The sequence below is a fragment of the Coturnix japonica genome, chromosome 3, assembly GCF_054131305.1.
Source record: "Coturnix japonica strain WE chromosome 3, WE-NBRP24, whole genome shotgun sequence".
NCBI lineage: Eukaryota > Metazoa > Chordata > Aves > Galliformes > Phasianidae > Coturnix > Coturnix japonica.
This window is the reverse complement of record NC_140665.1, coordinates 81,551,730-81,575,788: the sequence shown is the minus strand read 5'-3', so window position 1 is coordinate 81,575,788 and position 24,059 is coordinate 81,551,730. Positions and strand designations below refer to the sequence as shown.

At 34.6% G+C, this 24,059-nt stretch overlaps 1 protein-coding gene across 6 annotated transcripts in view; it reads right to left on the bottom strand.

Annotated features, from left to right (window-relative positions):
• KHDRBS2 (KH RNA binding domain containing, signal transduction associated 2) overlaps positions 1-24,059 on the bottom strand; it is a 317,464-nt gene that overhangs the window by 249,363 nt on the left and 44,042 nt on the right. For 5 of the 6 annotated variants that reach the window (XR_004306588.2, XR_014944887.1, XR_001554389.3 and 2 more), the window contains exon 2: positions 12,284-12,411. Coding sequence is in view for 2 of the 6 variants with exons in the window: in XM_015859163.3 (XP_015714649.2) it covers positions 12,284-12,411 (128 nt within the window). In the remaining 4 variants the exon portion in view is untranslated. Of the gene's footprint in view, positions 1-3,697; positions 3,782-12,283; positions 12,412-24,059 lie in introns of those variants that run through there. The other variant, XM_085543841.1, reaches the window with a different exon arrangement.

Sequence of the window (24,059 nt, the reverse complement as noted above, 5' to 3'; positions counted from 1 at the left end):
CTTTGCCAGTGTCTTCCAATGCTTTTGATCCAGTCCAATATTTGGCTGATACTTTCAAGAGTACAGAAATTACCCTTTCCTTAGGTAATTCAACTTCATCCAACCTTAGAGCTTTCCAGCCAAAAACGACAAGCTGGTGCTTTTAGGAAATTTTTTTACACACGAACATTCAGGATGAAATGAATTGCCCTGCTTATTTTAGTCTTTCTTCATTAGGTAAGCTTCTAGCCTCACAGGGATGAATCAGCATTTTAACCTAGCTCATCTATGACTAATACAAATGCTCTGGATTTACTGAGTAAAAGATACCTGCCTCTATGTATATCATAGAGTTTGTAGATATACAGTTTTTTGGAGGGATGGAGGGGGCATAATTCAGATGGGATCATTTCAAGTAGTAAATTAAAGCCCTGCTCTCCTCAGAAATATTTCTAAAGGACCTCATCACCCACAGTAACAGACTTTGTGGGCACCATTCCCACAATATAAGAAAATAAGGAAACATTTTCCATCTGTTTTATATTTAGAAATTTAGTTGTAGATACAAAAAGGGGGTCAAACCCTCTTTTTTGTGAGTGTGAACCCATGCATCCTTCAGATTCACAGATATAAATCTTTGTAAATCAGAAAATTTACCCCTGCACCCCTTGAGCAGAGTTTTGGCTTCTTGGCACAAATGAACCTTTAGCATCTGATGCAACCAGGGATGACATTACATCTGTGATCAATATTTTTTGTGCCTTCTGGCTTTCATTTACTCCAATCTCAATTATTTTCAATTATTTACAATTTCATTGTTTTTGTGGAATAAATGATTTTAAGACCACCATTCATTTCTTACACTCGCCCTGTCCATCTTTCCTCCTCTCCCTTTCCTTCCCTCTCTGACTGGATTTCAGAGACTTGTCCCAGGGGAAATCTGACAAGCATGAAAGGGAAAGGTATTTGCAGAATTTTTTCTAGTTTCCAAGGTGCTTTAAAGATAGATCACCTTACTCAGTGATAAATTCAAAGTCAGATTGTTATCACAGAAATGACTTCTGAATCTCGTTCCCTAGAACGCAACTATCTTGCTCTGTGATACCAGTTAATTCATCTCTTATGATCTCATTTGCAGCAGAAAACTCATACGTATAGATACCTTATGTTATTAGTATTCATTTTCTAGTCTGACTAAACAGGCATTTTGAGATTACAATACCCTTGATACACGAGAGATATAAGTAAAAACTCATATTTTATTTAAATATAGACTTGTTATTTCGCTACACTGAATACATGCTACAAAAAGTGATTTGTTTGGCAGTTTCTCTTGCCAGCTGTTACAGGAAAGCAACCAAGTCTCTTCAGCTGCTCATACAACAAGCTCTTTTTATACTGCAATCCCTTCCATTAGTTCACACCTCCCTACCCTGAACACTGCTTTTTGATAGAGGGAGAAAAAAGCAACTTTTATTCTTAATTTCTTTAGACCATATCCTGGGTCTCTGTACAGAGTGAATCTCTAGTAACATTTTCCTGGACAGAATAAAGCGTACTTCTAAAAATGCAACAACTAAAGCTACCTAAGCTACCTCAAATTTCACTAACTACTCACTATCAACAATGAAGGCACAAAAGCACTGCAGTTGACTTGAGCTACTCTGCCTTTTCAGAAATCTGCATTTGCAGCTGTTTCACTAATCATCCCTTATTGAACTCTGACCTATTAAAGATAGATTATTTTTGTTGGCTTTGTGTTTGGCTTTCTGTTTCCAATTACTTTGTGTTGGCTGCAAATGGAGAAGTTGATTGCCCCATCATCATTCCTTTCCCAACTTACATACCCCTCATATCGACCACAAAGAAAATCTTGGCACTTCAACTCTAGACTGATATCAACTTGCTCACTAGGCAGACAAATCCAGCATCATAAAGCACTGATGCACACCTTTCTCCGTCCATGCAGTAAACCCCAAAGGCAAAACAGACAAATGAGTCAATGAAACTGAACTGTGAGGCTGATCCTAAGTATAACTACCAAACCATGTCTTTGCAAAAGACATGGTGTGGTATAGTACCAGTAGCCAAGGCAAAAAAACAAAACAAAACAAAACAAAAAAAACCCTCAAACTGGAAAAAAAAAACAAAAAAAACCTGTGGAAATTTCCCCTTCTGCTAAGGGCATAATTACCAGAGGATTTGTAGAGACTTCCTCTTCCCTGCATCCTATTATGCTATTCTTCACATATATCCATGGGATAACACATTTTTCATTCCCATTGTTCTACAGACTCTTTAAAGAAAAGGAAAAAAAAAAAAAAAAAAAAAAAGAATGGAGAGAAAAGATACATTTTCTGAAAAACAGAAGGCACTGTTTTTCACTTTTTTCCTCATCATCTATTCCTGCTAATGCTATTACAAACAAAATGATGTTAAGTGCTCTAAAAGTCATCTTGCCTTTTTCTGCTAGTATGATTTCTGCAATCTTAAAAAAATTAAAAAATTTTAAAAAAAAATACAATTATGCCTGAAAGAAATAAATCATCTCCTCTTGCAGAGGCTGGAATAATACTAAATGTGATCCATACCAGCTCTAAGCTAATTATAGTGAGACAATGCGTGTCTTTAGAATTATCTTAGTGTCAGCAGTTACTTAATGAACCCCCCTAATTTCAGGAGTTTATAACTATATCCTACATAATTTAGCTGCTTTAACGGGAATGTGCAACACAGCAGTCAATAGTTTCAGTATTGACGTTTTCTAGAAAGTGGCTTAAATTTTACTTTGAAATTTTCTAACTTCTCTGTTACGTGGTATAAACTACAAACAACTTGTGATGAAAGTAAACATTTGACATGGTAAAGGTGTATGATGCAAAAAAAAAAAAAAAAGATTTGATATTCTTGCATTTAATAATGATTTTTTTTTTTAAATTGCCAACTTTGGAGATAAATGTTGCAGAATTTACAAATCACCTTTAATATCTTCATATGCAGACATCAAATTAAAGGTTTCTATAAAAGAATTGAGCCTCCTATGGAAAAATATACTGGAGTATGATGACGAGTTTGTTTCCCAATAAACAAGGGAGGAATAGCTCATTTTAAACTAAATTCTGTTAAATTCTAAGAAACAGGTTCATTATTATTACTGAATGATTCTTTATATCTTGTAACATTTTTCTTTTGATATTTCATTAAGCATTGTTCTAGTCTAACAATTTTCCATAGTTAAAAATAAGTGGCTGAAGAGGACTCATTTTTCTATTGATGAGTTGACATCAACAATAAACATTATATGTCGTCAGACACTAGATGGTCTATCAACTTGGAAACCAGTTATTAGTGAGCAAATGGCATGTAATCATGCTATATATGCTACACAGCATCATTTCATACAGAAAGAGTATTTATTAGTGATAGCATTTACTGTGGCACTGCCTATTTGTTGCAATAGGCAACACTGTGTTTGTTGATAACAGGGTTATAAACTCAGTAGGTGGAAAACGTCTTTGCTATATTCCTCACTTGTTCTAAATCCAAGCTATTGGAACCCCTGGTACAGAAAACAAAAACCCAGCACTGATAATTGCAGCATTTACTGAAAAAGCAAATAGCAACAATAACACACAAAACAGGAAGCCAATAAGGTAAGCTTTGCCTTAGTTTGTAGCATTTTCCTTCTGACTCTCAGGTCCACATCATAGAAACTCACCAGTTTCTGAAAAACACTGTGGTACTTCCTGCTTTTTCCAGTCTGTGAGCGGAATGGAAATAATCTCATATAAGACTTCACCCTTTAGTCTCCTATTTTATCAAAATTATAAGACTCACTTTTTTTTCCCCTGTGCACTGTGCAGGTGACAGAGCAGCAACATAGGTTGCCCAGAGAGGCTGTGGAATCTCCTCCTTTGTGACCTTTAAAAGCTATCTGGGTGTGGTCCCGGGCACCCAGCTCCTGGTTGGGTCTGACAGACCCAGAGGTCCCTGACAACCTCAGCAATTCTCTGGTATTTTGTCATCAGTTGCTCAAAATCTTTTAATACTTCCTTACATATTTAATAGCCATTAATAATGGGATAAAAGAACATGAGAATGACTTCCTGTTTCATTAAACAGAATGTACGACTTTATCTAAGTGCGAACTAGAAAGCATATTTACAACTCAACTTACATAGCTAAAAATTGAATTCAAATATCACCCTTAGAGATGAGAATAGTTCTGGCTCATAGAGAAGAAGAAATGAGAAAGTCATCCATAACTGAATACAGTAGGTAAGCATTTTGACCAATTCACACTATTTATCTTAGTTTTGGCTCTAGTGAGATCAATAGTACTTTGATAAATCTTGTCCTAAATCATAGCTTGCTTTGTCCTTCTTCCAGAGCTGAAAAACCCATAGCTCCAATCTGAAAAGCGAATGTAAGAAAAAAAAAAAAAAAAAAAAAAAAAAAAAAACGAGAAAAAAAAAACTTTACTAGATCTGATTCATTGAATTTAAAGACAATACTTAATTTTTACTGCTTGCTTTTTTGTCCTTAGACAGCAACAAAGATTGGAAGTGAGAAAATAAAATTCCATTTCCTATAACAAATCACCAACAAATCTGCTGAACTCTCCTCAATTTCCAAAAGCTGAACCCACTGAAAACACTGAATTTGCAAGTACAATACTGAAGAGAGATGTCAGACTGAAAACATCAATTAATACAAATAGCAGGGATAGCACATGAAGAAACAATACTGCTCTAGTTGCAAACAAAGCCCCAAATATTCTTAGTTCTTAGCGAAGCACATCTGTTCATAAAATCAGTAAGGCACAGTCTGCATATCATTAATGTGAACTTATGCTCATGATTACAACTGTCTCTTAACACAGTCTGAATTCCTGCCAACACTCAAACTTAATTTACGGAAAAGGTGTAATGAATCATATTTATTTTTTAAACAGGTTTTGATAAACAAGTGTTTTGATAGTTTAGCAATCTACAGAACCTCAGCTCCTACCGTTAAGTAACTACAGATTATTTGCATTCCATCCATAAGGATTAATTCATGGCAGAAATGGAGAAGACTGTAGTAAAGAAAACTGTGGGGAGACCTCACTGATTTTTTTCAGTATTTAAGAGGTGACTATAAGAAAGCAGGGGAAAGACTTTATTGAGGAGCATAGCAATAGAATTTTTTTTCAGTGATAGAACATTTGGAACTTATATTAGATATTAGGAGGAAACTCAGTACTCAGAGGCTGGAATAGGTTGCTCAGAGAAGATACACATATCCCCATCCCTGGAGTTGTTCAAGGCCACATTGGAAGAGTCCCTGGGCAGACTGATGTGCTGGGTGACAGCCCTGCCTATACGAGGGAACTGGAACTAAACAGGGCTTAAGGTCCCTTTCTAAGCTATTCTATGATTATATGATTGTATGTAAGAAAATAGTAAAACCTGGAGACTGAATTATATATTTGGATATAAAGGAAATGAATCCTGTTAATATTTTTAATAATGACCACATTATCATAGATGGAAAAAAGTTCTTAAGTAACAAATATTGGAAAAATTACAAACAACTCACACAAAAATATTACTACCGCTTTAACTGTTGCTAAAAATTTATATAGCCACAGATAGTTAACTGAAACAAAGAGAGGTAAAACTCTGTGACATGGTCAAGAATAGCAAGGAACAATTTTACTAAGCAATTTCTAAGGGGATCGATGCTGAGCAAAATTTCTCTCCTTGACAGAGGTTAGCTAATGTAGTGGGGGCTGATATCAACATCACTGTTCTGAAAACAAATGTCTCTAGCAAAAATGGGAACCTATTTAAATCAAGCTACTTTGTGTCCTCTGAAGAAATTTGCAAGACTGACAGAGGTCCTAAAAATACTGAAGTTCTCATCTCTGACAGAAAAATAAAAACAGACAGATGGATGAAAGGTCCTAAATAAGCAAGACGGAAAGGAAAAATGTGCACATGGCGTTTTATCCAAGTATTTTACTGAAAGCAGAACTGAAGTATTCTTCCAAATTCTTCAAATGCCTTTTATGATTATATGCATCACAGAAGATTGTTATTTTGATTTTTTAATACAGTCGAATACTGAAAAATTGTACTGAATAACAGAATTACATCACTCTCAGAAGAAAACTTAGGAGTCGTAGAACCACTCAACTCATGCCATCTTCTGCAAGACATTGAGAAAAATAAAAACAAAGACACTGTTTTTACTCTTCTCTGCTCAAGTCTTCAGAAAAGACTTAACTTTACATAATTACTTCATAATTAATTGGATAGCTCATATGGAAATGATTTGAAGCAAACATTTTGTTTTCAAGAAGCTAAACTCTTTATTTGGTTATAAATTGTAATTTTCTAAAATATTTTCTGTATAATCAGTGAAATTAAGTTTCAGAAATGAAACACTTAATGAAGGCATCAAATACTATTAAATTTCAGACTAAATATAGAATATAAGCAATTTTTCCTCTCCGTTACTCTTGGTAATTGACTATTATGTTGAATATGAAAATCAAAATTATGACCACCTTTTTTTTTGGAACTCAATGGAACTCAAATCCTCTCCCACATCCCATCAATACAAAAATAAAGTGATAAAAAATAAAGATAAAATAAAGTGATATTCTGTTGTATGCTAGCCTGTTTATTTCATCATGAGCTGGCAGAGCTCTGAACCATATGGGGCGAAAGCATCTTCAGCTAAACAACTATTCATAGCACCATCTTAAGTGAAATACACTTTATCCACACTAGTAAGTTTTTGCCATGCATTATGACTTTTTTATTTTGTTTAGAATTCATCTAAATTCTACCATCCTTCTACCACATATATACAGGCTTTTCTTGTAGGAAAAAAAACAACAACACACCACAGGTTAAGCATCCCCATTTTGTAGTTACCCACTTAGTTCCATTTATTTTCACTAAAAACACAGATATGCTCTGCCTCCTATCCCCAGGACTGAGTGACAGACTAAGCTTCCTTACACACCAACAAGGACCTCTCTTCATTACAACAATAACAGCAGTGTTTGAAACCCTGGCTACTCACTGAACTGACAGCCTAGGTCCCATTTTCCTCCAAATTTTTTTAATTTTCTTGACCATCCATTGGATGGCCATATCAGTATTTTCCTTCCTGAACAAGAAGCAAAATATACAAATCTATATTTAATCAATTATATTTAATTAATTTCACTTTATGCAGATTTACTACTGTGTTTACTGTGTATTTTTTCTGAATTATCCCTTTGTCTGCACTTTCAGTAAAAATAAGTGAGTCATCCCCTAGACACTAAAATCCAGTTGAGCTGAAGCCAAGCACAAAAGGGGCTGTATTTCTCCAAAAAACAACATCACTTCAAATAAACTTTCACTGGACAAGCTTCCAAACAAAACCTTCCATATTATGTGCCATACATAACTACAGTTTCAAACACGATCTTGAATTACTAAATTGAAGGAAGAAACAAATTTGTAGATCAAGGTGCATAAGCTCCTTAACTAAGTTTTCCATGAAGTAATTGGACTGCGTACAAATGAAAGAAAAACAAATGACTGGTAGCTAAATAAGAGAAATCAGTATCAAGGAACTGGTGAGTGTGATCACAAACATTTAGGTGTACTAAGCTTCTTCAGTCATATGCCATTTTAAACCACACACCTGGATGAATTTAACATGAGGAAAATATACAACCAGACCAAGCAGATAACTGATCTAAACAGAAAAGTATGTGTTTGAAAATACTAGAGAACAAAGGAATTATTCAGAGTTCTTTTTTTTTTTCCTCCTTCCTTAACTATTTTTATCACAAAATAGTCTACAGTTTGTTTCATACTTAAAAATCATTCATAAATTCATGCCTAGAGAAAAGTAATAATCATGATTCCTCAATAACCTTCGCAGACAGAAACAGAATAAATAAATGACATCAAATTTGTAGGAAAATGACAATTTGTTTAGCAGCAGACGTCTATCAGTAGGTAACTACTTGCCAGGGAATCCAGTTCAGACTGGCTCCCCATGCTCACTCCTGACCATTCTTTTAATACAGCAATGAACTGTTTGTTGGGTTTTTTTAATTGTTTGTTTTGCTTTGTCTTAAAGTTCAGTCACTTCACCTTCTTTCCTATCTTCTATCTATTATATATTCATTTGCTTCACTCCCCAGGTAATGAAACATACTGCATATACAGTAATTTATTTTGTGAACTGAACTTTGTCTTATCTTCCTCCCCATCTCAGCCATGACTATCACTTTCTCGTCATTAATGAGAGTCTTTCTCCTACAGATACCCTGACCACAGTTCCTCTTTACTCTTTATGCCAAACAGCAACATCAGAGGTTTTGTTTCTCTACATGAATTAACACTTAAAGAATAAAAGGAAAATAAATTATTTCAGTTTTGGGGAAGAGGAATATTCACAGAACTGCCACAGCTAGAAGTCTCTAAATTAATTGGAACAATGGTTGATTAATCAGATACAGTGGAAAATTCGGAACTAGGCTCAGACTACTTTTCATACAAAGAAATTTCTGCCATTGTTATTTAGACAGTCTCTTGTATTTCTAATCTGATCTACACAAAATATAAAAGGGAAGGACACATTTAAAATACGTGTGAAAAAGAAATGCCTCAAGATACTGCATAGCATTTAACTTCATTTAATGAATTATATTATACTTGGTAAAATTGCAAAACGACTGGCCAAATGTTGATGGCTGCCTTAGAGCTGTTACATGGACAAGACTTGCATAATACATACTGTGTTCAAGTTCATTCAAATTATTTACAATACCTTCAGGACCACTGAAAAGAAACCAAATAATCTCATTAACATCTGCTAAGTTTTTAAGAAAAAAGAAAATTACAAAAACAGCTTTGCTCTCCTGCAAATAGCTACTTCATATCCAAGGTCTGATTTGAATGCAGGGTAGGAAAGATTTTAGTGGAGGGATCCACTGTTAAGTATATTACATTTTCAAGACACAGTATTTTGTTGTGCAAATGACCTATGGATTCTGTTTTAGTATCACAGAGATCAAAATACTTCACAAGACTTCAGCTGAGCAAATTTAATTTTCAAGTGTAACGTCACATCACATGTTATGTACCATGTGAATAGATAAAGAAGAAGAAGAAATGTGACTTCCATCCAATTATTCTACAAACTTTCCTAAGACAGCCAAAACAAAGAATAAAGAATCTGGAACTAAACTAAGTTTGCAGTTTTTATTAAGATCATCTTAACTTTCTTCACGAAAAACATTCACAATAAAGAAGGACACCAGCAGCCTTTCAAGGGGGCAGTAAGTCTGATTCTATTATTTTTTTCCCTCTAAGTTATAGTTAAGCCTCCAGAATAAAGTCAGCAGAAGTTGGGAAGATCAGCTGAAGATAAGCCAATTTCTCAGATAGGTTATTGCCAGATAACTGGGTCAGTGTCTCTGTGCAGGGAGGAGGTTTAGTTACCCTGCTAAGAGGCTGTGGCTTGCAGTTTGCAACTCTGAATCATGAAAACTATTCAGAAAAAAACAACCCACATAGGCTTAATTTCTTCCAATTGAACATAGTGGTTTTATGTGTTAATGAAGCAGTACCCTGGAACACCTCTTTGTTGTAAAGTTGAAGTATTTTTTCTTCATATAATCATTGGATTTCAATTGTGGCTTCCAAGACAATAACTGAAGGTATAAAATATATTTATTTAGGTGTTTTAACCCAAAGCCCTTATAGGAAAGGGAGACACTAATCCCAAGGTTGTTGGCTTGCAAATGAAAAAGCTGTACATCAAATTTCTAAATTGTAGCTTCTATTTTTCAGCAACAAGATCATTTCTCATTTTTCTTTCTTTCCTTTTAGAAATAACTCACTTTTTCCACGTTTGACTTACTTGATAAATAACATACAACTGATTAATGGTAACTTTTTTAATGAACAACCCTGCACAAGCTTTATATTGAACACCTAAAAAAAATTTGAAAAATGGAGAAGTTTGTAATAAACATTCTTCTGAGCATTTCCCATTGGTCTGTCTTAGATGGAATGCTTATATAAATAAGCCAAATGACAGTATGCCATAGGAAAAATAGAAAGATACTACACTCCTGTTTCCGAAAGAATGTTGAGGTGATTAAAAATATCTGCTGCATTGAGGAGTGTGTAAGAAGGAATATGAGAAAGACATTTCTTTAACCAACCTGGTAACTTAAGAGATAACCCTGTTGCTAATAAAAGGCTTTGATTCTTTTTTTCTGTTGTCTGCAACAGCAATTTCACAAATCAAAATGTAGACACTTGAATAGAGACAATTTTATAATACCTATTCTGCAATTTCACGAGCAGTTTAGCTACTAGAAGCCTCTTGTGTTCAATTTAATTCTCACCTAAACCTTAAAATGCTGCTTCTGCTTCTAAAGCTGTCACAGAAGGGATCCACCCCCAGTGCAACGTAACACAGAGAGCACATCCTAAACCTCCATACCAAGGGTTCAGACTGTTAACATATCTGGCTTACAAAGCAATGTCCAGTAAAGTTCATCAGCAAAGAATAAATTAATATTTTAAACAGATGTTCTTTCAAATAAAAGTGCCTCTCAAACTGAACTGTTTATAAAGCAAAAGTACGATCAGCTGCTTTGCAAAATATATAAAATTTATGTATTTTTTTCACCCAATTTTTACTGTTTATGGATGTTTATAAAGCAATCTCCAGCAGCCACTAAGTATGAATGTTGACTGTCCTTATGTTTACAACTCATCAGGAAAAGATAACACACCAGACTACAGCAATCAGCAGCTTGATACAAATTTCAAATCTAATCATTGAAGGATGGCAGGAAACCTGCAGTTCAGAGAATTATTCCATTCTGAACATATTACTCTGCTAGAAAAATCAACTACAGAAACTTTCCAGGAATGTATTTTGCATTACTGAAAGAATTTCATTTCCTCTGTTGTGAGGTTCTTTTGTTTAACAGCTCAAAACTTGAGGAAATACTTTATATATTTTAATACTCATTAATATAAGTTCATTAAAGTAAATTAAGGTTAATTTGCTAATATTCAGACAATCTATTTGATAGATTATTGCCACTGTCTTCTAGGTAGTTTTTCTTATCACATTATAGTTAAAGCACTATTAATACTCTTATTAAGAACTTCAGATCATCTATAGGATTTATACAGAACACTACAAATCCAGGCAAAGTTCCTCAAGCTAGGCAGCAAGAAAGTAATTCCCTAAATCACTGCATGGATTTCTAAAATCTTTACAATTTGGATGATTACATTATCTTAGTTTTTTATTCACTAGTCAGAAGATAAATGACAGCTAGAATAATCAAATATTTTATTATTATTATTATTATTATTTTTCCTTTTTAAAACCTTTCATTTTATTTGATAGACTTTTTAAATGCATAGTAATTCATTACTATCACTGATGAAAATATAAAGCAAAAAACTGGAAGTACAATCGTGTCTAATGTTGAACCAAATACCACATGATAATAAACCAGAAAGACAAAAAATACTCTAAAGATAAACAGAGATGCCTGCCATTTCAGTTTGAATACAACAAGCAATCAGATAAAATAAAAAGCTGTATAAATAAAACTATACTTTCTTCATGCAGACATTTTCTTGTAAAGAAATGATTTCCAACATTTCACATAAAAGTATAGGAAATTTAAAAAAGCTTCAAGACAAACAGTTTAATTTGAGGTTCTTTTGCAAAAAAGAACTTCCTTTTTTTTGGTCTCAATACATAACAGTGAGAACAAAACAACATATGAGCAAAGTATTTTATAAAAGGCACAGGCTTTCACAAACTCATAGCTTGCAGAAGTCCTGCAACTTCATCTTTTACAACTTCATACAGCATAGAAAATCCCCCTGATTCTTATAAGAAGAAGATGTAGCACATGTATGTTAACTTGTTAGAATTACTGAACATTTTTTCTCTGCTTCTGTGAGAAAACAATTCAGTGTTTTCCCTAAGGGCTACCTCCAAAAACCCAACTGAAGTAATATATATATATTTATATATATATATATATGCATTTCATAGCTTTCCTGAGAAGTCCTCTGACAGAAGTTAAATAATCAAATATCTAATAACAGATACATTCAGACAGAAGCATTATTTCTAATTATTCAAATATCTTGAAGCCTGCACACTAAGAGAAAATTAAAAAAATTATTAAATGCGTGGCTTTTTCACTAGTCTACCTATTGAGAAAGATTTTAGAAGCGTTAGACTATATTTACAGTACCTTTGGATATTGTTTGACAGGGATCAGAACTCTCTCTGACAACTTTATGTTCTTGTTGCTGATAACATCAAGGTATTTCTTTTCTTCATCTTCCTTCTTGCCTTCAGATCCCTGAAATTTTTCAATTTCTGAAAATGAAAGAAAAAGAAAGCAATCAGTGACATAAAATTCGTCCTCCTCAGAAATTTCATACTTCTACATCATAGTGTAGATTTTGCACTCACGTGATATGTACTGTTAACATTGAAAAAAAACCTAGACTATCACCTCAATTGAGAGGCATAGGTGGTAGCTCACAGTTCGTACTATTTGATTAATTCCTTCCCAGCTGAATTTGACTCCAAATGATCACAGCAGGAAGAGGAAAAGATGAAGCTTATGATTCAGGCAATCAATGTTTTAAAGAGGATCACATCATCACAGCTTGATGCTATTTTGTAAATGTGACCTGTCAGAATTAGTCAACTTCCAAGGGCTAAAATTAAGGGAGAGCACTAAAACAATGAAGAATTATTTAGAAGTTGTTTGAAGTAAATTAAGAAATAACTCTTGCACAAAACAAATCTTCACTGGAGGACAGCAGAAGAAATAATTATACAAGATAATAAGGATAATGTGTAGAACATTTGATAGGATTTAGAAAAGCAGCTCCAAAACATACTCAGGTTAGATAGATTTCAGTGTTTTCACACAAACTCCTTAATTTCTGAAGCTCTTTAAGGAAAGGATAAGAATATAAATCCAATTTACTACCCTGCAAAGAATATCTAATGTGGTATCGTAGTTCTCTGATAGTATGGGTACTATATAGAAAGTTGCAAATTTGCAGCAGTGTCATTATTGACAAGAAGAAAATGGCAATGCTTATAGTGAGCTAATTAAATGACTTAAAGGGGCAGCTATGGGTCCAAGAAATATGTGTTTTCATGGCCAACAAAGCAGGCACAGGAATTAGAAACACATTGACAGTAGTGTGTAACACACATAAAAACTTTATTTAAAAAGGCACAAGTAGTTAAAACTGTAAACTCCCATGATTTACAAAGATCGTTATTCCTTTCAAGTAGAACTGGTGGGAAGAGCTTTCTCAGAAGACAGTGTGAAAAAATAGCTTAATTACTGGACTAAGACAAAACATATTATTTTTTTCTATTTAACTAAAGTTGCTCTCTATTCTGTATACTCCTCATGTCATTCCATGATTAGGACCATGATAGATGCTGTAGCATTCTATCATGAAAAAAAAAGTGAGGACCAGGATCAAACTGCTCCAGGTGGAGCAGGATTCATCACTTATAAATTGTGATTTCCCACTCAGCTGTGAAACTTCTGGTCACATATAACACACAATGCAAAAAGATAATACATCTTTGGACTTCAGAACTTTGAGTTTATTTTCATGAATTCAACCAATTTGTGTTTACCAAAGTAAGTGTTTAGTACAGCATTTTGAGAACAATAACAAATGAAGATCCAGAAGCATCAGCATTCTCCAGCAAGAATAAAAACAAGGAACCCAACAGAACATTTTCAAGAACACTTATCCTAGGCTGAAAGAGAGAAAGCAGCATTCCTTGAAAAGAATCTTCACATATTTTCCACCTACTTCTGCTCTGAGTTAACTGAATTAAGCAGGGTGACAGATAACTATTCAATTACCTCCTACAGTACCTGTCAATCCCCAAGCACGCTTCATTCTCGCCTTTCATCTTTAACAGTACTGTCGCACTTTCTTCTGTATAATACACTTGTATCTTATCTCTCTTAATTGGAAGAGAACGTGAATATCACAGTTATGCAAAATAGGTCACAACTACTAAAGTGCCAGAGAAAAAAGGCATTTCTAACACTGTTTAGTGATTTTTTTTATTCCCATGAAAATTGATCTTCAGTTCTCTCCAGATCTGGAGCTGCAAAATTCTGGAAGAAGTGTCACTCTGTTCAGTTTTTAAAGGAAAGTACTTTTTTTTCCCCTTTTTTCTCATGATTTGGCATAAACTAGAATAGCTGACTGAGTAGTTCTTACTTTTTCAAAACTACTTGCTTTAATCTTAAGAGTGCCAACAAAAATCGTTGATTATAGTTCACTTCAACATGTTTGACACCTATTGCAAAACTTTTGTAATGAATATGGTTTTTCCATTAAAATTAGGCGTCTCACAGTAAAAACATTCTTTTGCTATGCTTAAAGCCATGTCAAAACACGTCAAAAAATAATGTACTTCTTGTCAGCTTGTCCAACCTACCAAAAATGAAATCCACACATCCCTTTCTCTGCTGTCAACATTTGCCTCCCACTGAAAAGATTTCTGAAAGCCTACCTTGCACCTTACCTATGGGGATTCCTATGTTTGCTGCATTGGCATTATTTCACTAAAGAAGCATGACCTGCTGTTACAAGGTCTTGACTTTTAAAAAATGATCTGTCACCATTAATGGGTGCGATTCCAGAGTGAGAATTTCACCAGCCTCTTTTCTGCATACTGCTGTACACATAACAATATTACCTAACACTCTGAAAGTACAAATTTTCATCATGTGCTTCTCGTTAAGTGAATGGGAGAATGTTTGTACTGAAAGAGAAAGAATACACCAATAAAAAATAGCAAATCCAAAATTACTGACATCTCCACCTTTAAAAGAGCTTCCCTAATTAAAAAAATCACAGTTAGAACCTCAAATGCCTAAAATATTGTTAATAATGCACAAGATCCCCAAGCATTTTTAAAATAGTAAATACTGAAAAAACACATGAAGGCTCTTAAAAGCTTTCATAAAAGCTATCTAAGCTGTTTCAGTTGTAACTGAAAGCAGGGCTACTGGATTATTTATTTATTTACTGGGGTTAAGGGGGGGTGGAGAACAATAAAAAAAAACATGATTTAATAATACAATTGAACACATTACAGTGGAGTTAATCTGTCAGAATAGAAAATCCTAAGAGATTTCCTGTTGCAAAAAGGAAATCTACCTTTCTAAAAGACATGCTATTTAAAAGCAAATCGTTTTGCAGCTAACAAGAAAGGTGTTATCAAGACAGCACAACCAGCCAGAGGCTCTGAAAATTACCCATTGGTTCACTTCATTCACCCAGAACTACATGCACCTGTTAGCAACAGTCTTCCACTGTAGTTACACATATTCATTCACTGATGCAGCTTACAGGAATGACTCAGGGAGATCCTACAAATGTAATACCACTTGGATACGTCTGTCAAATTTGCTTGAATTTGCCCCAAATATTTAAATATTTAAATGTTGTTATAGACAAAGTTAGACACAGTCAGCAAGATAACATAAATCCCATATCCTTCAGAAGTTTCTTAATAAAATGTAATGATACAGAGAATTTAAACATCTAAAGACATTTTTAACTGATTAAAAAAACAAACATAATTATCATGAAACCAAAGGAGGAGAAATAAAACCAAGAAAAGACTGAGTAGAACTGAATTTAAGATTTCCTACCCATCTCTTTCTATGGACAATAGATTTTTACTGCCTGGTAAACAGTTTGAGAGCTCTTGAAAGAGAGCAAATAGAGCTCTCAGCAACTTGCATAGATAAGCCAAAGGTGTCTACAGATTATCTTATCAGTAAATATACAAATAACTACTTTATCTACCCATTGATCTATGGTTAGATCAGGATAAATTAGAATAGCTGTAAGGAGAATATTAATAGTGTTAAATAACTAGAAAATTGTACAGGTAGAAATATCACATACTGATAAGTATCTGAACACTTTCTGCTCAGGCACACAAATTGCTAGGAGAAAATTAATTCTGATTGTCAAATAGTTCTAGCTTGATTGCCAGCTAATTCCTCACTACACTATTCCATGTAATTCTAGATACATATCAACTGTAATCACTTAAAAAAGAAAAAAAAAAAAAAAAAGCATTTATGATGAAAATTAACATTGCATGCACAGTCTCACTGATGGAGCCTTTGTCTCCTCAGTAAAAATGGTAACAAACAACAATCACTCAAGATCAGTAGCAGTGTATGATGTATAAACAAAAGATCAAGGATGCATGTTCAACCTGCAGAAATACAGTATCTCATGAACTTAGTCACAGCTATGTCAGTTAAAAGATACTTATTTCCTTATTGCTTTGTAGAGAATATTCTTAGTAAAAGGACTAAAACAACTACAACAGGTAGGTGAAATTTTAAAGACCATTCAAATGTATATTAAGTATATTTGAAATCAAATATCTTTCCTAGTGGAGCTAGTTTCCATATACTAGGATGAAGGTTTGATGTTGTCTGCTGTTGCATTGCTAGAACTACTGTATGTAGTTCATTAAGTTACTGAACTCAGCACAGTTCTCTTGTCTCACCTCTTACCTTCAGAGCAACTAAGGTAGTATAATGAACGTGCTTATCAAGTAGATTAAAGACCAACCTGAAAGTTGTGGAAGTATTTTTTCTTGAATTTTAATTTGCTGCAATATGAGGCTACTCATACAAATAGGAAATACAGAGCAGGAAGATTTAGTCAGGAGCATGTTATTACTGAACACATCCTTAGGTGTCCTTGAATTTAACATCTTAGAAAATTCAATTACTGTGATGTTTCAGAAACAAAAACTATGTATTTGTCAACAAAGACTTTTGTAGCTTCTACTGTGTTAAAGCTCATTCAACAATGCACTTTAAGACATGCTCAAGTGCTCTCTTGGATGAATCTACAGAGAAAACATCAATGCTGTGTTACATATTGTACAGTGCAGAACAGATAAGCATAGGGTGAAAGATGAATTGACTGGCGAAGTCGCCAGCAAGTCCCTCAGTGAGATATTCATTAGTTATATCTCCCCACCTAAAAGCTGAAGTTGTTCTTGAGGTACTCTGTATAGATGGAAGTATTCTGTCTCTTCACAGTAGCCACAAAAGAGGAAAGCTTTTCTTTTTCTTCCTCAGTCCTAGAACTTACTAGTGATAAAACATCTCCTAATCTGTTCTCAGAGTGAGAATTGAACAGCAGACTTTTTTTTCTTTTTTTCCTTTTTTTTCTTTTTCCTCCTGGTTTTATTTAGACATTTCAGGTTTTTTTTCTGTACTGTGAGGTAGAACAGTTATAGAGTAAGGCTGATATCTGAAAGCACACTGTATTGAAAATTATGAATAAATGCAACTTACTAAAGTAAGAACTGATTAAAGAACTGCTTGCAGCACAGGCTTCTCACCAACCACTCATGCTTCTCCAGTCAGCAGTGCAATAACGAGCTAAAAACCTATGCTCACATAATTACTGAATTATGTGAAAGGAGTCTACACACCTTAGAACAGCAGTTTCCATCTAGGATATGACCACAGATCTTGAGCTCAGAAAGTTGACTGCATCCGAAACAGTGACAAGAAAACTGAAATACACTTCAGAAGAGCCTGATGAATTACTAAGAGATAGAAGATGTTCCAGAATGTCTCAAAAAAGAAAAAGAACAAAAAACAATGAAAAAAAAACCTAACCATATCTTCCTAACATGTTTCTGTCAGAAAATACAAAACAGTGTCTCTGACTACTGTACAGTCTAAAACAAATAATCCTATATTAAATATATACTTTATTCATAACTGGCTTAAAAAATGAAAGAGGAAAACTAAAAATTTAGTGTTTGTTTACATGATCACATATACTTACCTATCTGCAAAGATACACTGTCTTAAACATACATTGTTCTATCACAATCTATTGACATCTACAAGAAAGCTAAATCCTGGCACTTTTTAGTAGACCACAAGGCTACTAAAGGCTGTTCAAGGTTTCTGTTATGTTTATTTTTGTGTTTGTTGTTTTTTGTCTGTTTACTTTTTTGAGATTAATTTTTAAGATATTCAGCGGTTTGCTACATGTTTCCAGAATTCTGTAAGTCTTCCAAAAGTTAATGTTATCTGCTAGTACAAAGGCAGATGGTGGATGCCTAATCCTTGGAGACATTCAAGGGCAGGCTGGACAAGGCTCTGAGTTATCTTGCGTTAGGTGTCCCTGTCCATTGCAGAGGAGTTGGATGAGATGCCCTTTAGAAGTCCCTTCCAACTCAAACAATTCTATGATTATACCATCTAACAATCAGTACTGTGTTTTTTTTCCAGGAGAAATTATCAACAAAAGCTAAAAACATGTGGCCAGGTCAGCTACATAAACTCACATATTTCTTAATATTTTGTGAAAAATCAAGGAATAATTTAATAATTATAACACTTTAACATTTAATAATATATACTATATTATTGTATATATATAGGTCCTATCTCTGTGTTCTTCTGTGGAATTTTTATGGAACTTGACAGAATACGCTCACAACCATGCTAGATTTTTCTTGCCTATACTACTTTTCAAGCCATCTCCCTATGAATTAACTGAAGAAATACCTACTTGCAGACATGATCAGAGGAATAACAATTGGTAAAGAAGTGCCAAAATTTGGGCCACCGCATGTGACTTTGAAACCACAATGTAAGGTCTTAAAAACTAGTCCAGTTATCACCCTACAAGAAGCAAGTGCTATTTGCAGCAGATACAGGGTTAGTAGCTATGCACTAGTTTTAGTTAAGTGACACAAGGTGTTCTTGGTTGCCATTTGTCAACATGTTAAAGAACACATGGAACTGAGGCAAGATTTGAAATATTCTTCTCATTTAATATAATCTGTTCAACAAAAATGAAGAAATCTAAGTCTTGCCTGGGAATTGAATTCTCTATAGCAATTGCAGAAAACAAAATAGCAAGCAAGATAACTATTTTTCATAGAAAACAAATTAGCACCAGGTAACGTGATTTCATTACACCAAGCTATATGACATGGGAAATTAAAATTCATCCTAGAGTGGTATTACAACCTCACATAGTAGTAAACAAGATGCATGTTTTTCATATGCTTGTCACCTTATCTTAAGAATACTTGTTTTCTTTGTAGAGGCCAAAGCAATAAATTATAACATGCAATGTCAAGGAGACTTGTTTCATTTTCTGAAAATATCCTTCAATCTTTCCAACTATGTTTATAGGAATAAATTTTAAAAAGTAAAGAAACCCTGTGTGAACCTGCCTGCAACCTACTTCATCACTGCTAGCCATGAAAGGCCGTTATCTTGTCAGAGAGAAGAAAGGGGCCCAAAATAATACTTACAAATAATATGAGTAGAATGTGTGCATGGCACACATCCAAAATTCAGTGATGGGAATCACTGAAACACTCCCTTTTTTGCTCAACTTAATTCTTTACTTCTTACTTAATAAAGAAACATTAAATGTTAAGATACGTGTCAGCTGCTGTACTAACGAGATAGCATAGGTTCAGATGCCAACAACACACACATCACAAATAAACTCATTAAAACAAAACAGATGAAACTGAAACGAGAGGAAGCAAGAACAGTGACAGGATACACTGTGAGCAACCTGCGATGTCCACACTGGCATTGAAATCTGCTTCTAAGGAGTCTTCACATCCGCTTACCTCATAAAGATTCTTGAATCTGTTGATACTGAGTTCTTACACAAGTAGATACCCATGGATGAGATCTAAGAGTTACAATTCAGACTCCAGCAGGCTTAAAGTACCCATGCTGGTACTCAATGACTGGTGATCATTCTTCAAACTGCCAAAAATACATGGATGTACCCAAATATATTTTCACCTCCCAAGTATGACTCTCCACAGTGTCAACCTCAAGTCCAACTATTTTCAAGGCAAATCACAGAATGCAGCATTTCTAAAAGGTGGCATAAAATTCCATGCCAGACACCATGGTAATTTATTCCCCAAGCACTGTGCAACTTCAACTGTAGCATGAGTGTAGAAATGATGGGCTTCAGCAATGTGGCAAATGCAGTTTTCCCGGTCTGTTATGACTCTTCCCCAATTGTCTGATCTCCAGCACTGCTTTTTTTTTTTTTTTCCTCTTATTGTCACTACCGAAGTATACAGTAAAAAGAAGTAATGAATTTCTGTTTCCTCTGTATTTGTGACCAGTATATTTCTCCCTCCATTATATCGTTTCCTGCTCTATGCATTCTTTATATCCCAGACTCCTCTTAGATCTCTCACCTGCCTAGGTGGAAAGGAGTCAGATGATGTTTTGGTTGACTTGAAGGTTAGCATAAGCAGTTGTTTTCTATCTGTCAGAATGAGTACTGTGTAAAAGGCAGAATACATTTCTTAGCTTCTTTCATCAACTGGAATGCTGCTTCATTTTGATATCCAGAAGGTAGCCATATAAATCTAACAATATGACCTGCTTTTCTTTTGAAGAAATTCTTTCCTCTAGAAAAAGCCTCTGGCAGGTAAGTGCCTTTAATAGTGAATGTGCATAAAAGAACAACTGCCATGCTTAGACTTGTCAAGCTAATGAAAAATGCTCGCTATACTTGTATGCCTGTTAACATCTTTCTCTTCCTTCCTGTCTCTTCCACTCCATAAGTCATCTTGGTGAATTATCTCACTATTACTGTTCATTATCAGTTACACAAATTAGTACTACTGAGAGCTTTTTTTTCTTTCCTCAGCACACAGGTAAAACAGCAGCAAGTTCTTTAAGGCTGGCCAGATTTGAAAACCATCCTGCTTCATGGCAAACATCCTAATTAACTACACCCAGATGAAATGACTCATACTACTATAGCTTTCATATAATGAAATATTTAATAAAAAGGGAATACAATTCACAATGAAAATGTTGGGGAAAATTGCTCATTTTGCTGCCTACTAAGTTTAAAACTAATAAACCTTTCATCCAGTTACATGTGTCATTGATGAACCCAGCAGCCAACAAAAAGAAACAGCCATCAAACTGCTCCCGCTCCTAAGAATGCAAGGGGAACAGCAAAAAAACCCTCAGTCAAACCCATATTGATTCACGCATGCTGAAGAGTTTGTCAGCTGCCTTGATCAGCACAGGAAAGAGCCTCTTGAGTTCAGAAAATGCCAAGGGCACATTCTTGAAGAAAAAAATGTCCAGGGGAACACCGTGTTGCAAGACAATCTGTTCCACTGCGAAACATTTCAGCCTGGGCTCAGCCCAACACAAGAAGTGAAATTCAACATGTAGGCAATGAGAAATTCAACATTTTCATAGAAGTTTTCATTTTTGCAGTAAATCATAAACATTTTTATTTAAAAAAAACAACACAAAACAAAACAGAAAAAAAAAAAAAAAAAAAAAAAACCCTACCACAGTAGGGCTACGTAGATGTAGCATATTTTCAAAGTGCTGATGAAAATTACATAGCCTTCCCTTTGTTATAGGCTGGATGCCACAAGTGACAGCTGGTAGGGCTGACAGATGCATCATTTCAATTTTTTGGAGAAATGAAAAAAAGACCTTGTTTCAATCAGAAAGCATCCAGCAGTGAGAGAGAATTGCTGATAATCATGAGGAGCATGTGTGCTCTTGCAGATCCAGCTTCATGGCTGCCCATCTGGGTGACTGAGAATATTAATAACAATATTAGAAGTACTTAGAAGAACATTATAAGGATGCATATGGGCCTGTTGATGCAACTACAACAACAGAAACTGTGAACATTTTTAAAAGAAAAATAACCAAGTTGGTTTTTTTTTGGTTTGTATTTTAGGGAGTCATAGGACAAAGACAAGAATATTTTCATTATGATCTTCTAGTTTTCAGAATCCTTCTAACTTTCTCTCTTGGCTGAAAAGTTTTTCTGTGTCAGTTCTGTAAGAGTCCTATTAGGTTCAATTCTAGAAAGTAAAATGAAGCATTTTGACAGCTAGCAAATTACTGTAAAAGAAATTATATTAAACAGCCTGTAGACATGTTTTTCACTGCAACAAGTTTCTGGAAAAGCAGAAATCCAGGATAAAGCTAGAAGACAGGGACAAGTAATATAGGAATTTGGAAAGAGAGGTGTCAAGAGATGGTTGAGACATTCGAGAAAGTAAGAAGCAGATAAGAAAAGAGATGGCAGAATCCACAAAAGAGAGAAGAAAGGCAAAATTTCACGTCGCACTTTATCAGTCTTCTGTTTGAAGTCAGCAAGTTATTGGGAAGGACACGAGATATCAAGGGAACAAATCCAAAGGCTATGCCTGAGGTGGAGAGCAAGCACAGATATTAAATAGAAAGGAGAAAGAGAATTGTTTCTGAATGAGAGCTGGAAGAAAATGTGCGAAAGGCAGACCTTCTCACTTATTAAGCATACTTTGTACTCAATATGAAATATTATGTCATTTTTATATATTTACATGTGAATTTATATATGCAGGTCACTCCACATCCCACTCCATGGGAACTACAAGAGATACAAAGAAAAGCACTACACTACTTAATAGAACAAATTCTCCACTACTAAGTACTACTTTTCAACACAGTCACCACAATTACCTATGCATTTTCATCAGTGATCAACAAAAGCCTGCACGCTTCATCAAAATCTGCACCAGTGGAGGTAACCCACTGTTGCTGTTGCCATTGCTGAAATGTACCACCCACTGCCTCACAGCACTCACATCCACAGTTTGGTCTCTATGAACATTCAGCAAATACTGATGAGTGCCAATGGGTGAAATTTTTTCCATGTGGAGGAACTCAATGACACACCTTTGCTTCATATGCACTTCCATGTCAGACATCATTTTGTCAGGCTGCCCTTCTGCTGCCACTTAGCACACAGCAACAAAATGTAATGGAATATTGGTGGGAAGGTTCAACCTCCTTGCAATACCACCAACATTGTGGTATGACTCTGTGGGCCATCATAATAAAATACTTTCAGAGCAGCCCTCATATGTATACACACACACACACCCCTACATAAAAGTTATTTCAAGGTATATTTTTATATAACTTTTGTAGACATAGGTTATGCTTGCATCGATCAGAAGCAGGTACATTTTAGTAATTTAGAGGAGAGAAATAGTCCTGAAGGACACGATCTGGTTAGTGTTACTGCAAAGAAGCAATACTTATTAAAGGAAAGCATAGAAAACCAAGAGAATGAATGAATGCATGAAGGACATTTCCAGAAAGGAATCTTCCAAGGATAAAACTAAACAGAATCAATTATGTCAAATAATATTCTTCATATAACTGTAGTCTAAACATGCACTACATGCTAAAATGCCAGTACGGCATTTGCTAGGGAATCCTAGAAAGTCCAACACATTGAGGTCAAGTAGGGTCAAGACGAAGAACTAGACTGGCTAGATAATAGTAACGCTCTACTTCAAAATATTTGTACAACTGAAATTATACAAACAGACATGAAAGGAATTTTCCATTGAATCATTTTCAGCTTTTGAAAAAAGTTATTTCATATTTGGCTCCACATATCTACCAGTAGTTCAGAACAGTGCAGGAAAAAGCATTTTATAATCAAACTAAAAAAATGCTTTCAACTCACTATTCTTCAAATGACGCACTAAAAAGCAAAAATTCATATTTTCAAACTTCATATAAATAAGATGTTATTCTGCGTTGCTTGCTAGCTTTCCTGACTAGAAATTGATGCTAGCATTAACACTCCAGTGACTTAACCTGCATTAATCCACATATTCCAGAAGACGTGTGCTGCAACAGCCAACATCTTTACCAATTAAAACTGCAGTACACAAATTAAAGGCTAGGATATTGTTATAATATGAAAACAGACTCAAATGCACACAAGAAAAATGGTATAATTATTCATGTAGTTAACAGAAATCCTTGGAACAATATTACTTGTCATAACTAAGCAGTTGTCTGGCCATCTGCCAAAAGGAAATGGAAAATATGCAGATTTGACTTCATGATGTATACCGTATTT